The following is a 21,378-nucleotide window of genomic DNA, read 5'->3' as shown; positions in this document are numbered from 1 at the left end:
GAGCAGAAGGGGTGGCAGCTAGCAGCTGACAATTATAATTCATACATACTGAAGTATATGTCATGAAATGACACCATGTCTAGGATTTGCTTGAAAATAATGGGAGGGGGAAATGAGTAGGGCTAGGAATAAAACCAGATTAGATATTAGTGGATAATAATTTAAGCTAATGATGTGTACATGGGTGTTTATACTATTCTCCCTACTTCTTTTAGGTCTGATAATTTTCATGATTACAAATTTAAAAAGATTAAATCTCACTTAAGTTTTGCAACCTACAAAAAGGAAATTGGTGATAGAAGACTAAGAAATTCAGCTTCAGCAATAAAAAAATTTAATCTTAAAATAAGCGTTAGATATATCAGAAATTTGATGATATAGATAGGGCAGATGAGGAATCTAAGGTCAGAAGAATTTTAACAACAATAGGTATTGCTAGTGCCAAACCTTGAACCCTTGTCTTCTAATGTTCCTTCTAGTTTCTGCCTACCATATCAATGAGGGATTGTGAGTTACTACTGCAGCAGTCTTTCCCAAGAGGTCTCAACTTGCATCCTCCATTCATTTTACAAGCACTTATTAAACACCTAACTATAAGCCAGTCACTGTGCTAGAATAGTAAGTTGTATTGTAGATGTGGTCCCTGACCTCAAGGAACTCAGGGTCTAATAAGGAAACCAGAAGTTTGCTGCACAGCAGAAGAGATGCTGCATATATCAGCATTAGTATTAGCAACACAAGGTCAATGGTAATCTTGACAAGAAGAATCTTGGAGGAGAGCAGAGGGATAGATAAGATATCATAACCAGGTTGGGAATAGGGAAGGCTTCTAAGTATGTCCAGAGGCTCGAAGGTAGGAAAGTCTGATCTGACCAATGAATCAAGAGTGAGCACCTAGAGCACAGTATTGGTGATGCAGTTGGAGACATAGGAATGGGCCAGACCATATAGGGCACTCTAGGCCAAGATTGGACTTTATTTGAAGCACAGTGAAAGTCACTGAAATGTTTTAAGCAAGAGACCAACATGATCCAATTTACATTTTGCAAAAGTCTAGATGCTTTATGAACAGAACCGGGGGAGGGTTGCAAAAAGAAGTAGGGACAGTTGGTGACTATTAAAGTATCCAGTGAAAGATGATGGTGTGAAGGCTTGGACTAGGGTGGTTAGCACACATGGTGACTTATTTGATATGCATTTTGGAGATATGATAGACAGGACTTGATGATGGATTAAAAGTAGAGATAAGGGAGGGGTGCCTGGGTGGCTCAGTCCGTTGAGCATCCGACTTCAGCTCAGGTCATGATCTCATGGTCTGTGAGTTCAAGCCAAGCGTCAGGCTCTGTGCTTACAGCTCAGGGCCTGCAGCCTGGTTCAGATTCTGTGTCTCCCTCTCTGCCCCTCCCATGCTTGTGCTCTCTCTCTCTCTCTCTCTCTCAAAAATAAATAAACATTTAAAAATAATAAAAGTAGACATAAGGGAAAGGAGGGAATCAAAGATAACTTTCAGGTTTCTGGCCCAAGCAAATGTGTCGGGATGATGCCATTTCCTGAGATGAACAAGACTGGATGGAGCAAGGCAACCAGTGTTTGCTTTGGGAAGTGTGAAGTGCAACAGGTTTGTAAGATACTCAAGGAGAGTTGTTAAGGAGAAAACTGAGTGTAAGTCTAGGACTCAGAGGCAAGACCTGGGGGTGAAGAGAATAATTTGGTAGATTTTAAGACACAAGAACAGATGAAGTGATTTAAGAAAAGAATATAGGGGCGCCTGGGTGGCTCAGTAGGTTAAGCGTCTGACTTCAGCTCAGGTCACGATCTCGCGGTCCGTGACTTCAATCCCCGCGTTGGCCTCTGGGCTGATGGCCCAGAGCCTGGAGCCTGCTTCCGATTCTGTGTCTCCCTCTCTCTCTGCCCCTCCCCCGTGCTTGCTGTCTCTCTCTGTCTCAAAAATAAATAAAACGTTAAAAAAAAATTTTAAAGAAGAATATAGAAAGAGAAGAAAAGGAGCCTCATCTGAAGACCTGAAAACATTTTATATTTGGAGGATGGATAAAGGAAACGTATGCCATGAAAGAGGGAGGAAAGTAATGGCTAGAGAAATAGTAAAGCAAGGAAAGAGGATGGCACAGAACCCAAGAGAGGAGGATGTTTCAAGACAGTAAATATTGAGTCCTGAAAAGCAAGTAAGAGAAAGATAGGGTCAAGGGTGGTCAGTTGTTATTGTTTCTTGGGGTTTTCTTTGTCTTTGAGGCAGAGGAGAGCAGATATGTTTGTGTATTGATGATAATCTAAGAAACTGATGATGAAGGGGAGGTGGGAGAGTTGAAGTTCCTGTGAAGGTGAGAGAGGAGGAAATCCAGAGCTGGTGGCACCATTTACATTGCCTTGGGAAGTCCTGCTTCAGAAGGGACTCCCCACCCCCACCCCATGAGTAGCACTCCCTGGAGTTATGTGCAGCAAGGTGGAATTCAGAGCATGTGTACCAGTGAAGGAAGGATATGTGGTTAGGTTGGCTTTTTTTGAGAAGAGAAAGAAGGGAAGAAAAAATGGGTAGAGACCTAGACACTGGAAGATTTGTACATACCAAAGGAGGAGAGTTACTTGTTCACTTCACTTTTTAAGATTCCCACCAACTGAAATAAGTCTGTAGGTTTTAAGGTCAGACAAATCCAGGTTCAGCCACTTACTAACTACAGTAGATGACTTGGGGAAAATTACTTAACTCCTATAAACCCCAGTGCCTTCATTAGTAAAATAGGACTTCTAAGACCTCTTATTGCAAAGGATTATGGCAAAGATTTTCTATGTCTCTATGTAAAATGGTTAGCACAGTGTCCTGGCATGTAGTAGGTGATCGACTGTGGTGGTAGCATTTATAATGAATGCACCATGAAAACCAGAAAATGCTACTCACATGTAAAGCAGTACTTTGTTTTTTTTATATTAAATATAATTTATTATCAAATGTATTTCCATACAACACCAGTGCTCATCCCAGCAGGTGTCCTCCTCAATGCCCATCACCCACTTTCCCCTCCCTCCCACCCCCCATCAACCCTCAGTTTGTTCTCAGTATTTAAGAGTCTCTTATGGTTTGCCTCCCTCCCTGTAACTTCTTTTCCCCCTGCCCCTCTCCCATGGTCCTCTGTTAAGTTTCTCAGGATCCACATATGAGTGAAAACATATGGTATCTGTCTTTCTCTGCCTGACTTACTTCACTTAGCATAATACTCTCCAGTTCCATCCATGTTGCCACAAATGTCCATATTTCATTCTTTCTCATTGCCAAGTAGTATTCCATTGTATATATAAACCACATCTTCTTTATCCGTTCATCAGTTGATGGACATTTAGGCTCTTTCCATAATTTGGCTATTGTTAAAAGTGCTGCTATAAACATTGGGGTACAAGTGCCCCTATGCATCAGCACTCCTGTATCCCTTGAGTAAATTCCTAGGAGTGCTATTGCTGGGTCATAGGGTAGATCTATTTTTAATTTTTTGAGGAACATCAACCCTGTCTTCCAGAGAGGCTGCACCAGTTTGCATTCCCACCAACAGTGCAAGAGGGTTCCTGTTTCTCCACATCCTCTCCAGCATCTATAGTCTCCTGATTCGTTAATTTTAGCCACTCTGACCGGCGTGAGGTAGTATCTCAGTGTGGTTTTGAGCATTACTTTGTTTTTCCTCCCTGCTTATCCATGAAGAAGTTTCAGTACATACCAAAATCAGAAACTAAAAAATCACAAAGACTTTGCTACATGAAGTTAAATCTTAGAAACTGTATGAAATCGCTTTCTTGAGTTGCTAGGTAAAGTTTTCTTCCGAGATATTTTTGGCTTCTTGTCTTCTCCCTGGAGAAACTTTTAAAATAAGTTATTTGCTAAAGCAAAGTGTGAAACCAGGATGCTAATGATGTAAAGTACCCAGGGGAGACACACTTTTATTAGATTTTCACTGGTTCACAAGGCAGAAAAGATTTTGTTTCTTCAGTATTAAGAGCTCTTTTGCTATATGTCCAAAGGCAAGGGTTTTTCTGTTGCAAGCACATTTCCTCCCTGGCATAATTTTCAGTTATTTCAAGGTGTTAACCAATAATAGCCAGGGGGAGAATTTTGACGCATAGGCAATTTAAGGGATTAGATGCCTGGAAAAAAATCACCGTTGGCTTAGTCCTCAGAGAAATGTGGGGGCATAACAGTTTAATTAGGTCTTAGCGAGATAGCAAATATTGTGAGAGGAGAAAGAGCAGTGGGACTACACCATCCCCATCTACCTGGATGCCTCTGTGCCGCGACAGCAACTACAATAGAAGGTACACCTGGAAGACAAACACCTGCTATGAAAATAAGAAACCCTTAAGAGAGAAATCTCTAAAGCACAATTTTCAGACAGCATTTGTTTTCACTCATTCAGTAATATTAATCAAGTCATAGCAATGGTCAATCCTACGGAGGTATTCAAAGACTAATCCCTGCCCTCGAAGTGCTCACAGTCTGAGATAAGACATAAATATAGTATGGTTTAGAAAGAGATGCGTGATGGCTAATCCAACTTCTTAAAGCTCTTTTTTAAATCAAGTGGTTGAAAAATATCCAAGTGACCTTTCAGAACACACAATATTTTCATTCTCTCTTTTTCTTTTAATGTTTATTTATTTTTGAAACAGTGCAAGCCGAGGAGGGCAGAGAGAGAGGGAGATGGAGGATCCAAAAGGGGCTCTGTGCTGAGAGCCCGATGGGGGGTTTGAACTCATGAACTGTGAGATCATGACCTCAGCCAAAGTCAGACTCTTTACCAACTAAGCCACCCAGGTGCCCCACATAATATTTTACCTTCTAAACAAGTGCTCCACTATTTCTTGAACTAGAAAGAGGTACAGTCACTAAGGCAAGGAATCTCTGGAGAATTTTAAGAGAAATAATTAAACCCCATTCTTGTTAGGGAGAGTGAACTCTTTTAGCCACAGATGATTAATAAAGGCAAGATTTTGGGTCTAATCCCAACCTTCTTTTGCATTGTGCTGCTTATTCTAAGGCTCATTAACTACTTCTACATTAATAGTATCTTCAATTGCTTGCTGATCTGCTCAGATCCCTTTTAAGTTATTTATTTTGAGAGGTAATGAGAGAGAGAGAAAGAGAGAGAGAGCGCGAGCATGGTGGGGGTGGGGCACGGAGAAAAAGAATCCCAAACAGGCTCCCCACAGTCAGCACAGAGCCCAACCTGGGGCTCGAACTCACAAACTGTGAGATCATGACCTGAGCTGAAATCAAGAGCTGGACGCTTAACCAACTGAGCCACCCAGGCACCCCTGCTTGGATCCCTTTTAACATTCACTTCAGTCTAGTTTCTAACTAAACTACATAGGCTAATTTCCATCTCATCTGCATCTGCCATTTTGCTGCAGATAATCTCCTATTTTCCACTTATCTCTGTTCTTTGCATTGGCCCACTTATGTACTGCAATATACTGCCAGGTAAGAGATCCTTAAATCACTATTTGTCACCAGAGGTAGACCTAAGAATCATATTTTAATCTAAATTGTTCAAGTGTTATACAAGTAATGAGAATGTCTTACCATAAAAAAGTTCAAATCATATGCTTAAAACAAATGGCCTCCTTGACTGTCTTTTCAATTCTCAGATCCTCAAGATAAAATTGCTCATACGAGTTAAGCATGAGTCTTTTCAGACCTCTTCCTATGTTTTACATACATATTTGTGTATTTGAAAAATATATTCTTACCTTCTTTTTAATCAATTTTTTGCACAAATAAGAATGTCTTATTCTAAGTGTTTTTCTTATTCTAAGGCATTCTTCTAAGTGTTTTACTCATATTTAATTCATTTCACTCTTATAATTGCCCTGTGAGGTAGATAATGTTCTTATTATACACCCTTACTTTACAGATGACGAAACAGGCTGAAAGAGCATTGGTAACTTGCCCAAGCTGTGTGCCTACTAAGTGGTCAGGCTGGCTCCTGAGCGTGTGCTCTCAACCACATCATGCAAGTATCATGCTACTGTATATGCATTATTCGGCAACCCGCTTTTTTTTACTAAACTATATGACTTGGATCCCATTTAAGACATGCTATAAAGCTCTTTCCTCCTTTTTTAATCTGCTGCACAGCATTCCAGAATTCAAAGCATAGATGTACTACTTTTTATTTGTCTTCTGTGACTTGACATGTAAGTGATCTACTGTTTAAAGCTATTAATAACATCCTTCGGGATGCCTGGGTGGCTCAGTCGGTTGAGCATCTGACTCTTGATTCTGGCTCAGGTCATGATCCCAGGGTTGTGGGATCGAACCCCACATTGGGCTCTGTGCTGAGCATGGAGCCTGCTTGAGATTCATATTCTCTCTCTCTCTCTCTCCCCCTCCCTCCCTCTGACCATCCCTCCCCTGCAAAAACATAATAATTAAAAAAATAACATCCTTAGATGGATGACAAGTACGTGGGGGCTCATTATACTATACTGTTTACTTTGCATGTTTGAAATTTTCCAAAATAAATTTTCTAAAAAAAGTTTTCTGAAAAAAAAAACTAGGGTAAAATTTCATTATACCTGAATCTTTATGATCACATGTCAGAATGCACCCTGTAGCAATGCTCTAGGGTGAATACTGAGAAATGGGGATACCAAGCTGAAGAATGTGTGCATTTTAAAAGGTAATAAAGGGGCGCCTGGGTGGTTCAGTCGGTTAAGCCTCTGACTTCCGCTCAGGTCATGATCTCACAGTTTGTGCGTTTGAGCCCTGCATCGGGCTCTGTGCTGGCAGCTCGGAGCCTGGAGCCTGCTTTGGATTCTGTGTCTACCTCTCTCTCTGTCCATCCCCTACTCATTCTGTCTCTCAAAAAATGAGCAAATTTTTTAAGGTAATAGATAGCACCAGATTGCAATGTCCAAAGTGAATGTTACAAATTTACATACCCTCTAATAGTGTATAATTGTAGCCATTTTTTCACACATTTAATATTATAATAACTCTTTTAAATTTTTGTCAGTATGCTAAACAAAACATGGTTTGATTTATGTTTTCCTGATCCCTGGTGAGCTTAGCCAGTTTTATAAGTGTTTCTTGGCCATTTGTATTCATCTCCTATAAAGAGTAATTTCACATTTTTCACTTGTTTTTCTTTGGTCATTTATCTTTTCGGCCATTGATTTAGGTTATGTCACCATCATATTTTTCCTGACCCATTTTAATAATCTTTAATCATTTCTATCTGCACCTCTTCTTCAATTAATTTTCATTCTTGCAGTCAGGAGGATCTTCCTAAAATACAGATATGATCACATCTCTCCATGAATAAAATCTTTTAATTGTCTCCCAGTTCAGCTGGAAATAGTCCCACTTCCCCTCCACCCCACCCCTACCATCCCCCCGAGCCCTGCCATGTGTGTTCTGCTTTTCAAACACACACACGCGAAACAGTATTTTCAACGTTTCATGCTTTTATCTTTCCCCTGGACATGCTGTTGTTTAGTTTATCCTGCAGTATCGTTCCATCTGTGATTTACCTGGTGAACTATTTGTCCTTAAAATTCAGCTCAGATAATTCTCTGAAGGCTCCCTATGCCTTTCTGTTATGGGCTGAACTGTGTTCCCCCAAAATTTATATGCTGAAACCCTAATCCCTAGAACCCCAGCATGTGACTATATTTGGAGTTGACTTGCAAAGATGTGATTAAGTTAATGGGACCATTAGGGTGGCCCCTGATCTAATCATATTGGTGTTTTTATTAAAAAGGAAAAAAAAGAGATTAGGCCATGTGGAGAGACATCAGGGTTGCCTGTGCACAGAGAAAAGGCCGTATGAGAACAGTAAGAATCAGCCACCGGCAAGCCAAGGAGAGGAGCCTCAGGAGATAACAAATCTGCCAACACCTTGATCTTGGATTTCTTAGGCTGTAGGATTGTGAGAACTGTTCTTAAGCCACCAAGTCTGTGGTATTTTGTTATGGAAGGCCTAGCAAACTAATTAATATACCCCAGCCCTTCCAACTCAGAAAGCTAGGCATTCCCCTTCCATGCTTCCCTAGAGCCTACTACGTAGCTCTGTGGCAGCCTTATCTCCTAATACAATACAGGAGTCTCCCCTTGTCCTCAGTCTTGCTTTCCCCAGTTTCAGTTCCCCAAGGTCAACCACCCTCAGGAAGCAGAATATCCTCCTTGTGATGGATTGTCAGCAGGTCAGTAGTAGCCTAACACTATAGCAGAATGCCTGCGTTGTTAACGTACTTCATCTCATCACATAGGCATTTGATCATCTCACAGCATCGTAAGAATGGTGAGCACAGGACAATAAATTGTTCTGAGAGACAGAAAGACCATGTTGATATAACTTTTATTACAGTATCATGTCATAATTGTTCTATTTTCTTATTTTCTTAGTAATTATTGTTGCTGATCTCTTACTGTGCCTAATTTACAGTTAAACTTTATTATAGGTACAATCTGAGGTTTCAGGCATCCACTGAGAGTCATGAAGCATATCCCCTGACAATAAGGGGGGACTACTGGATTGTCCTTGTTTGCATGCTTATCTTGCCACTGTTTCTGAAAACTCATGTTTCTTGAAAAAAACATGATTTGAATGAATGACTGTTTCTCAAAATGAGAGACAAGAGGAGGATTACTGTTTTTAGGAACCAACACAAAGATTCATGGATTGTGGACCAGCCTAAGCCCAAAGATAACACTGCAGAAATCCTAAACATGAGAAAGTACAGTACTTATAACTTCCTCTTGGCATAAAAGCTAAGAAAAAATACCATTCCTGCTGGCAGCAGAAACAAGGAAGTTTGTAGAAAGTAAAACAGAGAGGGATACTGGGGTGGCTCTGTCAGTTGAGCTTTCAACTCTTGATTTCAGCTCAGGTCATGATCCCAAAGTCATGGGATCGAGCCCTACACTGGGCTCTGCACTGAGCATGGAACTTGCTTGGGATTCTTTCTCTTTCTCTCTCCCTCTGTCCCTCTCCCCCTGCTGTCTTTCTCTCGCTAAAATAAAAGTAAAAAATAGAAAGTAAAACAGAGTAACAACCTGCATGTGCTTGGATTAGCGTTAAAGTGCTCCAGGCTGAATGGGTGATGAAAGAGTATATAATAATTGCTAATAAACCTAGCAATCTCTGAGTGGTCTTTTACCCTGAAGTGTTCATTCATTTGAGGAGTATGTGAGTGAGTGAGTGTGGATGTGGGTGTTGCGTGTTAGCGTAGTAAGTGGTGAATATTTCAACATTGCAGTCAGGTTGCTTTGATTCAGGCCCTAGTGTGGCCATTTATTAGCTTAAATTTCTTCTAAGCCTCAATGTTCTCATCTGTAAAATGGATGAATAATGGTGATTATAGAATCAACTCCTTGGCGCTGTTGTAGGGGTTAAATGACGTCATTCATGTAAAGGACTAACCTAGTAAGCATTTAATAAATGTTAGCTGTTATTATGGTAAGGTATTTTTTTCACCCTCTTCAGTTGAACATATATAACAAGTACATCTGTAGAAGAAAACCCCCTGCATCCTCCAGTAAGTTGCATTAAAAAATCTAGCAGCATACAAATGGCAGATGACCCTATGTTTTAGAGTGCCTGAGTCTACTTCCTCATGAGAGTGTTTTTGTTGTCCAGAATTTAAAGTCTCTCTCAGCTGGGTTTATTAGCGTTTATGACTGGGACAAACATGCAGTCTGTTAACTGAAGACCTTGTTTGGGAATATCACAACTCTAGACAAGAAATATGTTCTCATGTAAGAATTTCCATTCACTGGTGCTTTTTCAAATATGACTCTAAGAATGCAACCAGTTTGGGGTTAACCTGTTGGTTTCTCTCATGCTGCAATTTATATTCAGATTCAGAAAGGCATCCTTCTAGCACATTATGGCAATTACAAAGGTATGGTTTTCCTGGAGAAAATTTCATTGGATAAGATGATAACGGCAGTTGTCCCAACCATGGAAGGACACTAACATCCAACTCTTTTAAGCACTTAAATGGCAGCTTTGAAGTGTGTACAGTGCTTGTTTTCCTTCCTGGACAAGATTGTCCTGCCTTCAATTCTCAAAGCTAAATGCACAGTGGATGGTTGCCTGGGTGACAGCCTGTAAACTAAGCAGTCTCTTTGCAGCTAACTGAAGGGTTTGTGCACACAGAACCAGCTTTAATTATTTTTTTAAGTACTTTGAGCTGTGCAACATAGGAAAATAATCAAAGAAAAAAATATCTATATCTATGCTGCTTTTAAATGGATCCCTCACTGAAGTGTTGGTTGACAGCTGCCCCAGAAATCTGCCACCAAAAATTAGGATGACGTGGACTGCTGTTTTTCTCCATCTTTCTTCAACTGTGTATCAGCTCCCACAGCAAAACACGACACAGGTAAGCCAAATCTCCTTTTCAGCCCACTTTAGGTAATGCCATATGTTGCAACATTTTTTTCTCCCCAAAGGTTGTCCCAGAGGAGGAACATCAGGTAAACTGATAGAGGAAACTGTCCTAATCTCAAATAATTATATCCTTAGAGTTGCCGTAATAAACTATCTTTGATTTTTCAAATATTGAGACAATCCTTTCTAATATTTAGGCGATCTAGATCACAAGCTAAACTGGTAAGGGGAAGAAAAGTATACAATACTTGGTTCGATTTAAATACACCTAGGGACAATCTTTTATTTTAGTTTAGTCACTTAAATACGTGATAACTTTACATGGTATAAATCTCCTTGTAAACATTCAGTATGATATATATGAGTCCTAACCGTATTTTCTCAACGTGAAAGGAGATTCCTGTTGCTCCAAGTCTTAATTACATAAGATGTCAAATGAAACATAAGCAGGGTAATAAAATACTTTGTTTTACAAGTAGGTTCGATGTGGGGCTCGAACTCATGAACTAGGATGTCATGACCTGAGCTGAAGTCGGACACTTAACCAACTGAGCCACCTAGATGCCCCTAGTTTATTTCTTTTTAAAACATTTTTTAAATTCCAGGGGCACCTGGCTGGCTCAGTCGGTAGAACATACAATTCTTAAACTCAGGGTCAGGGGTTCAAGCCTCACATTGGTCATGGAGCCTACTTTTAAAAAATTTAATTCCAGTGTAGTTAAAATTACAGCCTTATATTAGTTTGGTTTAAATCTTAATGTTTGTTTTTTTATTGAAATAGTAAATACTACTTGTGAAATGCTCTCACTCAAAGGTTACATTAAAGAATTAAACCACAACTCTTAAACACTTATTGTCATTTCATTGCTAAGGGTAATAACTTTGGAAAGAAATTCCTTTGGGGATTTATTTCCACTTTATGAGTAAACTGGTGATATAAATATATATTTCTTGCCTAGTCATTATTTGAGTATCTGATTTTTAGCTTTACTAAAAGACAGGTTTTAATTACTCTTTATTTCTGAAGGTGTTTCTTTTACCTGTGATATTGCAAATACCGTTGCATTTTCCAAAATAAGTACATAAATTCATGCTTGAAGCTGTTTGCTGGGACAGATATGTATACTGATTTTAAATTTATCTATGGCCTAATTTCAAGTGTATCATTTGATCCTTCATCCCTTAGCAAAGTTCCAAGTACACTGCTTATTCAATGCTAATGTTAATGATAATTAAGTGACAGCAATCAACCAAATGTCTGCTTCCCTTAGAAGAACTTAAAGAAAATAGGCAGGCCCTACCAGTGAGAGTATAAATTGATACAGCTATTCTGGGGAATAATCTGGCAGTATTTAGTGAAATTAGGTATATTCGGCTCATTCACCTGAGGGAAACTTCTGCACAGTGTATAACATGGCCTGAACAAGTGTATTTCTGCAGTGCTGTTTATGGAGTGGGAAGTTGGAGGCAACTTCCATGTCCATAACAAAGGGACGGGATAATAAAGTATGGTGGAAGCATACTATACAGCCATTAGAAGCAAACAACCAGAGGTGCATGTAAGTACAAGGTTAAAGCTTAAAAACAAAGCGTTAAGTTAAAAAGTAAGCAACAAGATCTATATATTACAATACATGCACACATACATAACAGCACCATATGCCTTTAAAGATATCTGCATGGGGCACCTGGGTGGCGCAGTTGGTTAAGCGTCCGACTTCAGCTCAGGTCACGATCTTGCGGTCTGTGAGTTTGAGCCCCGCGTCGGGCTCTGGGCTGATGGCTCAGAGCCTGGAGCCTGTTTCCGATTCTGTGTCTCCCTCTCTCTCTGCCCCTCGCCCGTTCATGCTCTGTATCTCTCTGTCCCAAAAAAATAAATAAACGTTGAAAAAAAAATTAAATAAAGATATCTGCATGTCTGAGGCTTCTTGTGCACATTAGATTGGGTCTTGTGAGGCACAGGGGAGCGGGAAAGAAGATCAAAAGTGAAGAAAGAAAAAATAAAATAAAACAAGAGGAAAGCTAGACCCAGCCCAGTACTGCTAATGGGTATGATTAACCCCAACCTTTCTAGCTAGGATCCAAACAAGGAGATGAAAATAGGCGTATTTTACAAATGTTCCTTTAAATGCCAGTTGCGTTAAGTCTTTTTGGGCACTAGCGCCCACACATCTCCCGTGTGATATCTCATTTTGCCAACGTCTGTGCTTCGTTTTCCTCATCTGTAAAATATGGATAATAATCCTTCTCTCCTGATGGTGTTGTTTGGAATAAAATAGATAAACTATATATAAATTATTTAGAATAACATATGGCATGTACTCAGCATTCAATAAATGTTGGATATTACTGCTGTAATTATTATGTTATCATTATGTAATGGTACTTTGTTTTTTTTAATGTATGAGATTTATTGTCAAATTGGTTTCCATACAACACCCAGTGCTCATCCCAAAAGATGCCCTCTTCAATACCCATCACCCACCCTCCCCGCCCTCCCACCCCCATGTAATGGTACTTTGAACAAAAGTAAGGAGAGACTTGAGGAATTGATTCTCTATTTCAGCTTATTCTCTATTAGAAATTTAGGGGGAAAGAATGGGTATTTATCCTAGGAAGTTTATGTCAAAAGGATTACATGGTAATGTTAAATACCAATAATAAAATAAAATGAATTGAAAGAAAGATTGTGGATTGGATTCTCATCACTGGGTCAATGTTTCCAGAAGTTGTCTAATGATAAAAATCACCTGAATGCTTGCACAAAGAAAGGTATACCCTGGAAATGGTAAAAAAAAAAAAAAAAATAATAATAATAACAAGTGGTTGCCAGGGGTTGAGGGACAGGGCAGGGGGTTGAATAGATAGAGCACAAAAGGTTTCTAGGGGAAACTACTCTAAATAATATAAAGGTGGATACATATCGTTATACATTTGTCCAAAGTCCTAGAGTGTACAGCACCAAGAGTGAGCCCTAAGAGTAAATTCTGAACTTTACATAATAATGATGTGTCAATGTAGGTTCATCAGTTGTCACAAATGGACCATTGTGGTGCTGGATGTTGATAATGGGGAGGCTGTGTATATGTGGTGTCAAAGAGTATATGGGAACTCTCTACCCTTTCGACTCAATTGTGTTGTGAACCTAAAACTGCTCCAAAAAATAAAGTCTATTTAAAATGAATCAATAGGAGCGCCTAGGTGGCTCAGTCCAACTTCCGCACAGGTCATGATCTCACCGTTTGTGAGCTCGAGCCCCACATCTGGCTCTCTGCTATCAGCATAGAGCCTGCTTTGGATCCTCTGTCCCCCATATGTCTGCCCCTCCCCTGCTCGTTCCCTCTCTCTGTCTCTCTCTCTCTCAAAAGTAAAAAACATTTTTTTAAAAAACCTGAGTCTATTAAAAAAATAAATAAAACCAGTGTGTTATTATTTTTTAAATTAAAACAAAGAATGCGGAGAGTCTCCAGCCTCAAACCATACATACTAAATCAAAAAGAACCTGGGGATCTTTATTCGTAACAAAGGGACAGCATAATTCTTATGCTCAAGCTAGTTTAGGAAACTGCACTAAATTAAGGCCACATTTCTTTGATTCAAGGAAACAAGATATCCTATTTACCTTCTGGCTCTGTTGCTGACCTCATCGATATCATTCTGTAAAAACAAATGCCCCCCTCCCCCAGCATCAGGTCTTCCCCAGTTGCTCAAACACTGCCTCTTGGACTCATTTTCATTTTTCATGGTCGATCAGTCACAAACCCTTTAAGCTTTACTTTCAATTTTTATTTTTGCCTTTCTATATCATAATAACCTTCCCAAAGTCCCACTGTTCCTAAAACACACTCCTTTTTTAAAAAATGTTTATTTCTGAGACAGAGAGAGACAGAGCATGAGTGGGGAGGGGCAGAGAGAGAGGGAGACACAGAATGTGAAGCAGGCTCCAGGCTCTGAGCTGTCAGCACAGAGCCTGATACGGGGCTTGAACCCACAAACCATGAGATCATGACCTGAGCCGAAGTCAGTTGCTCAACTGACTAAGCCACCCAGGCACCCCATAGAACACACTACTTAAAACTCTCTATGGGCTTCCCATCCTGGTTAGAAGTAGTATAAATTCCCATCTGGTCCACTTTCTCCTCATTGACCCTGGGTACTGGCCTTGTTCCTGCCCTTTCCCTCATCAAAACTGTCTTTTCCTCTTCTCTCCAGCTCTCCAAATATTATTGATACCCTTTTTCCCATGGAGTGCTTCAGCCATGTGGCCATCCCATTTCTCTGACATCATAAGATTCATTATTTGTTGCTTGCTTTGACTCTTAACCATGCATTTTTTCTCACATTTTGTCTTAACTACATTAAAAAAAAATTTTTTTTTAATGTTTATTTTTGAGAGAGAGAGAGACAGAGTGCAAGCAGGGGTGGGGCAGAGAGAGAGAGAGACACAGAATCCAAAGCAGGCTCCAGGCCCTGAGCTGTCAGCACAGAGCCTGATGCAGGGCTCATACTCATGAATCGTGAGGTCATGACCTGAGCTGACGTCGGAGGCTTAACCAACTGAGCCACCCAGGCACCCCATTGCTTTAACTATTTTATGTTATTTTTGATTGTGAATAGGTCAATGGAACAACTGAAGGACGTATAGTATCCTCTTAAACAAATGGATGAATTTATCAAATAGTACTATGTCTGGAGTCAAGTACATGTTCTCTTTGAAAAAAAAAGCTCTATGTAGTCTGGTCTATGAATTCTGAAGGCATTTGTGTATTTAGAACATTAAAGGCCAATTCTAGACATTTTCTTGCTTATTTTTGTTAACTTTTATCTACATAGTTGTACTACAAAATGGGCTTTTTGTTCTCTTGCTTTCAACAAAATGCCAGTTCATTGCAAGTAAATTGCCCATTCAATGAAATAGCGTGTGTCTACATGCAGTGACTATGGTATTGGAAGCTGAAGTTGGAATATAGGGTCTGATACATGATTTTTTGCTGTTTCCAGCAGCAAGAGGCTCCATGGAGAAGGTAATCTGGTGATTTCAAAAATTGCAGTCTAAGACATTCAATGATTTGGAAAACCAAAATGGGATGTTTAAAATAAGGACTTTCCTGGAAAATCTAGAACAGTGGCCACCATGCTCTTCAATGACTCACAGTGTATTAGAGTCATTGAGTATACAAAAGTGTAAGGCATGGAATGTCCCTGCTGCTGAGGAGTTTATAATATTGTTAGGAAAATAGGACTTTCATAAAGAAAATAGTTACAGGGATTTTACTAATCAATGCTAGAGAAAATAAAATCCTGAAAGAATTTTCACCAAAGAATGTGCCAACTCTTTGTATATAGTGCTTCAGATCCTCACCAACCATTTGAAGAGGGAATTGTCATTTCCATTTTAGTGATGAGGAAATTAAGTTTGGGGAAGTTGAATGACATGCTCAAGGTTACACAGTTGGGAATCTATGGATGAGGGATTGAAACCCAAATTCTTTCAGGCTCCAGAGCCTATGCTCTTTCCATTCTGGTGTAGATCCATCCTTTCTTCTCCTATACCACAGCAGATCTCACAAAGTGATGGTGAAAATTGTTATTTCTAATTTAAAATGTGTGCAAAAAACCAAGGCTGGTGGGGTTATTGAGTTTTCCTCTTTTTCAAAATTGTCTTTAAAACTGTTACAATATTTTATACATAAAAGAGGGAAAGAGGTGACACTAAAGATAGACTATGTTACATTTGAACCACCCATGCTTTGTTGACTCTCATTTAATTGTTTCTCTTCTTTGCCAGGCAAATTTATGGACTTAGCAAGATGAATAAAAATAAACTGATTCATGATTTCCTGGAAGTAGTTTCGAGGGGTGATGTGGAACTCATCTGTGACTATATTAGTAAAGTCCATTCCATCCTTGGAAACCTTAACTTTCAGCATCCAACGACTGGAAATACACCTCTCATTACTGCAGCAGAAGAAAATCTAACAGAGGTACCATGTGATGTCCTGGGCCCATGGGTAATCTTCTAAGCTAAAGATTCCAAGAATGAGATGTTTGTGAATAGCATAATCACTTACCTCCATGAAAGAATGCCTGAAGACAGGCTTCAAGGGGGATAGGAAAGGGCTTAGAATGAGGACACTAGGATGAATAAGACACATTTCAAAACTCAACACAGCAGGCTGATGCCTCTGTAATTTCTTGAGAGTCTAAATGCGTGTGAACCCTCAACCCTGCCTGGCCATCTCAATTAGCCTCTCTTTTCACTGTATTCTTAGCTTTTTTTCTCTTCTGGCTCCTTCCTATTAACACTTTTTAAACAAATTATAAAATGTAGCATGTATGCTAATATATATGTATGCAAATATATATATGTACACAACTTATATATATATATATACAACATAGCATTTATGCTAATATATATACATATATACAACTTAAACACAATGACAGTAGCACCCAGGTACCTACCATCCAAGCCAAAAATTAGAACGTTGCCTTGCCTCAAAAGCCCTTTATGTGCTCCTCTTGAATTGTGTCCCCCACCCTTCATAATCGTTATCCTGAATTTTAGGGTAATCATTTCCTTAGTTTTGCCATCTCTGCTTATATTCCTAAATAATGCATAATGTACTTTTTCCTGTTTTTGAACTTTATAAAAACAAACTTATACTACATGTGTTCCTCTGTAACTTGCTCCTTCTCTTCATTATTTGTTCTTTTCTTAAAATGTAATTTATTGTCAAATTGGTTTCCATACAACAACCAGTGCTCATCCCAACAAGTGCCCTTCTCCCTGCGCATCACCTACTTTCCCCTCTCCCCGACCCCCCCCCCCCCGCCCATCTACTCTTAGTTTGTTCTCGGTCTTTAAGAGTCTCTTATGGTTTGCCTCCCTCCCTCTCTGTAACTTTTTTTTCCCCTTCCATTCCCCCATGGTCTTCTGTTAAGATGTGGTTTGTATATACACTGAAATACTACTTGGCAATGAGAAAGAATGAAATCTTGCCATTTGCAGCAACGTGGATGGAACTGGAGGGTATTATGCTAAGTGAAATAAACCAAGCAGAGAAAGACAGATACCATATGTTTTCACTCATATGTGGATCATTATTGGTTTTTGATATTCACCCATTTTGAGACATGTAGTTATGGGTTTTCACTTTTACTGATATCTAGTATTCTATTTATGCCACAACTTATCTGTCTCTCCTACTTTGATGGACACATGTGTGCTGTCCATATTTATGTTATTACCGACAGTAATGCTACTTTCCATTAGAACTTAACGTGCTTAGATATCTCCTTTTTGATGACATATAAACAAACACTGATCCCACATTGTCCTCTAATCACATCTTTTCCTCTCTCAGACCTCTTCATCTGCAGATCTATGTCAAGAACTATGAAAGATGTAAGATTTTACCATACTTACAAGCTAACAGGATAGCCTGCTCCAATTTCTTAGACCCTTGGCGTAAGGAACAAAACTGGTTCAGAGACAAAGGGCAGTTTATTACTCATAACAATAACATTAGGCAGAGTATTATCAGTTTTGTATCATTTCCCTCGGTCCTGATTCCCACAGGATGGTAGGAAGAGAACCAGATGACCTCTGCTCAAACAGTAGGTTGGATTGTAGGGGAGGAATCTAAATTTAGGGAACCCAAATCTCCTATAGTAAGGAGTAGTAAGCTACTCCCTGCTTGAGAGGGAGATATCTTCCAAGGCTGTTCACTATACAGCTTGAAAAGAGAGTCTGGGACAAAGGCAGTCAATGCCTCTGCTCATAAGACTTGTAGAAATGTGAGAGACCAAGGGAGACTTGTCTCCTAAAAATATCTACCCTTCATTTATACATTGTCTTGGCTTCTGGTGAATTTTCCCATGAGCACACCACTCTGACTATTCTGATCAACAGAGGCTGGAACCAAATCCATTAATTTGTCTCATACAACATTCAGTTAAAACTGCTATCAATAGAACTCCAAGGAGCAGAATGAGGCCATACTGTAGATTAGCATCAACCATGCAATCCATGGTCCTGAATACCACCAGCTGAAAAAATCCCATAAGCCAGATGATTTTCTCCTTAAGTTTCTCTATTGATCTTCTCACTTGGTCCAAGTCATCAACCCAACTATAAAAGTCTGTATTAGCCATTGCACAGACTTGATCTTGGCCCACAAGGAGGAAGACTAGGGCAATTTTATCATTCATAACAACCCTGGCCAGTGTCTTGACTGATGACCTGAATGTCCTGCAGAGGTGAGGTGATATCATTGATAAGTTTAGGTAAAGGCAGGAACAAATTTTGTTCCACTTTTTCTAATTGGACATCTGTCTTAGGGATAATTGTCCACAGTGGCACATAAATGACAAGTCAGCTACCCCTCTGGGAAGCTCCCTCAAGTAACCTGGCAGCATCATTTTGGGGAGAGCTCTGAAGTCATCTGAGGCTATGTCATCTACTGATGGTATTTACTTAAAGATTTGAAGGTCTCTTATGACCACCCCTAAAGCGTAAGTCATCATGTTTTCAGGAGGCATGTAAGTTAATGCCAGGTTTCTCTACAAAAAATATAATCCTGGGGTATCCCTTGGGGACAAAAAGTTGTGCTTATAATTGTTGAGCCACTCTGAGTGGGACCTACATTAGTCAAGGGGCACAGGTTGACAATGTCTCCCTGTGATCTCTCAACTGGCTGGTAGATCTTAGGATTCCCAATTCAGTCTGAATAATGGAGTCTGGCCCTTGATTTAGGAGAATTATCAGTCCTATTTGTCCCTGCCAACAGCCAGGCAGCATTCATGCACCCTACAGAATGAGGAATGGTGGCTGCAGGGATGGTAGTGGGAAGAAATCTGGAGGTGTAGACAAGTGTTTTTTAGATGGAAAGTGCAAGAGGTAAAGCTGTTGGCTGCAGTTAGTAATAGAATTCCTGGTAAGTCTAAGGAAATTGGCAATCATGTCATGAACAGGGATGTTTGGCAAGGGATAGAAGACCTAGTAGTCAGTTACTTTTAAGTTGCTTTGAATGGTTTGGGAGAGACACACCAGGACATTTTCTTTCATGAGGGAAATTCCCAGGGTCGTTCTGAAGAGCAAAAGTCATCAATGTCCCTCCCTTCCCTATACTTCATGGGACTGAAGATGTTCTCTTTTTAGGTACCAGGGTCATTGCTTTCCCTCAACCACCACAAAGAGTGTGTATCCCATTTCAATGGCTGCAACTTCACCCCTGTGTCTGAAACAGAGTTCTCTACTTTGTGCTCAGTCTGTATTGATGGCTGTGTTGCCATATCTAATAAGATGATGGGTTCAGGCAGCAATGGAGGCAATCTGGGTTGTGCAGGATCGTTCAGTAGTTTTATTCCAGTCTATCTCATCAGAGAATGGATCCTTGCGTTGGGGTTCTACATGAGTTGACCCAGACAATTTATTTCCATAGGTCATGTCCCTAAAGAGAAGTATCTTGTTTTGTTTTGTTTAAATGTTTATTTATTTGTTTTGAGAAAGAGTGAGAAAGAGTGGGGGAAGGGCAGACAGAGATGAAGAGGGAGAATCCATGCTCAGCGTGGAGCCCATTACAGGGTTGGATCCCACAACCTAAGATCATGACCTGAGCCAATATCAAGAATCAGACATTTAACTGACTGAGCCACCCAGGTGCTCCAAAAGAAGTGTTTTTAATCTGCCAGTCTGGAATTTTCTTAGTGGTAGACCCAAGAGCTAGACCATTAGCAGCAGCCCAAGAATCCATAAAAATATAACAAGGTTCATCAAGGGGAGTATTGGTCAGAGCTTGAGAACAGCCTTGAGTTCTACCCATTGAGTGGAACAACATGTCCATTGTCAACTCTGCATAGCTGGCACTGAGGCCAAACAGCTGCAATAGTCCAGTGCACACCATCAGATTTCATCTTGGCTAAACCATTAGTGACATACACCCAGGCACCAAGGGAAAAAGCCTTGTGAAGGAAAGTACCCGTAAGGCAGCAGTTTTGCTTCAGGTGGTGGCGTGGGGGTTAAAATTTCCAGCAAAGGGAAAGATACCATTTTTTTTTTCATGTAAATCAGAGACGCCAATGTGCCCAGACTGGTTGCATTCTTAAATACACCATTTCCACTTGACAAACAAGGCTTGTTGGGCTTTTCCTACCTTGTTATTCATTGAGTTCTAGTTGACTCACCCCCAAAATGGAAATATTGCACTTGAGAGCCATAAGCTCTCCTTGGATTAGGCATTCAGTTTTGACAAGAACCCACTAGCAAGCTAATATCTGCCTTTTAAAATGTATTTATTTATTTTTTTAAGGAATCCCTCACCCAGTGTGGGGCTCAAACTCATAGCCCTGAGATCAAGCATTGCATGCTTAACCAGCTGAGCCAGTCAGGCACCCCTAATGTCTGCTTTTTAAAAGTGATGTATCTAATAGACATGCCAAAGAGGCAACAAGTCCAAATCCCCAAGAAATACCTCCAGATAGAGGCTGCCTCCCTTTGCCAGAAGCTCCCCAATTGGCAAAATTATCAGTCATAGACTGAAAAGGGTCAGGAACTCTGAAGATACCAGCACTTCTCTACATACTAGCTCATCACAATCAGAAGAATCCTCTTGACACTTAATGGAATTAGGGAGTATACATGTATAACACATTAATTCCCATTACACATTCAGATGGAAGCCACAGCTATAATCCACTGAATTGGCCCAAGGGGCCCCGCCCACAGAATTATTTTAGCTTTCCTTACCTACTGCAAACTTTGCTCAAACCCCATTAACTGAGTTCAGGCACCCACTTTTCCCAAGGGACTAGGCAGGATGGTGACTTGGGAATCTGCATCTAAGAGACCCATAAAGTTTGAGTCTCTCTTTTCCCACTGTTCATCAACATAGTTATGTCAGTGGCTATAGCCTTCAGGCCCCTTTGAAGACTGGATATCCTTGGCCCCACTTATAATGATCTTTATCTTTAAAGC

At 40.0% G+C, this 21,378-nt stretch overlaps 1 protein-coding gene across 8 annotated transcripts in view; it reads left to right on the top strand.

The window, feature by feature from the left end:
- MAP3K19 (mitogen-activated protein kinase kinase kinase 19) overlaps positions 1-21,378 on the top strand; it is a 72,125-nt gene that overhangs the window by 1,214 nt on the left and 49,533 nt on the right. For 3 of the 8 annotated variants that reach the window (XM_053214945.1, XM_053214944.1, XM_053214939.1), the window contains exons 1-2: positions 8,598-10,389; positions 16,186-16,408. In XM_053214945.1, the coding sequence (XP_053070920.1) occupies positions 16,208-16,408 (201 nt within the window). In that variant the 5' untranslated portion in view covers positions 8,598-10,389; positions 16,186-16,207. Of the gene's footprint in view, positions 1-8,597; positions 10,390-16,185; positions 16,409-21,378 lie in introns of those variants that run through there. The other 5 variants (XM_053214942.1, XM_027055895.2, XM_053214940.1 and 2 more) reach the window with 4 other exon arrangements.

The sequence above is a fragment of the Acinonyx jubatus genome, chromosome C1 (genome assembly GCF_027475565.1).
Source record: "Acinonyx jubatus isolate Ajub_Pintada_27869175 chromosome C1, VMU_Ajub_asm_v1.0, whole genome shotgun sequence".
Classification (NCBI taxonomy): Eukaryota; Metazoa; Chordata; class Mammalia; order Carnivora; family Felidae; genus Acinonyx; species Acinonyx jubatus.
This window is presented reverse-complemented; position numbering and strand designations above follow the sequence as displayed.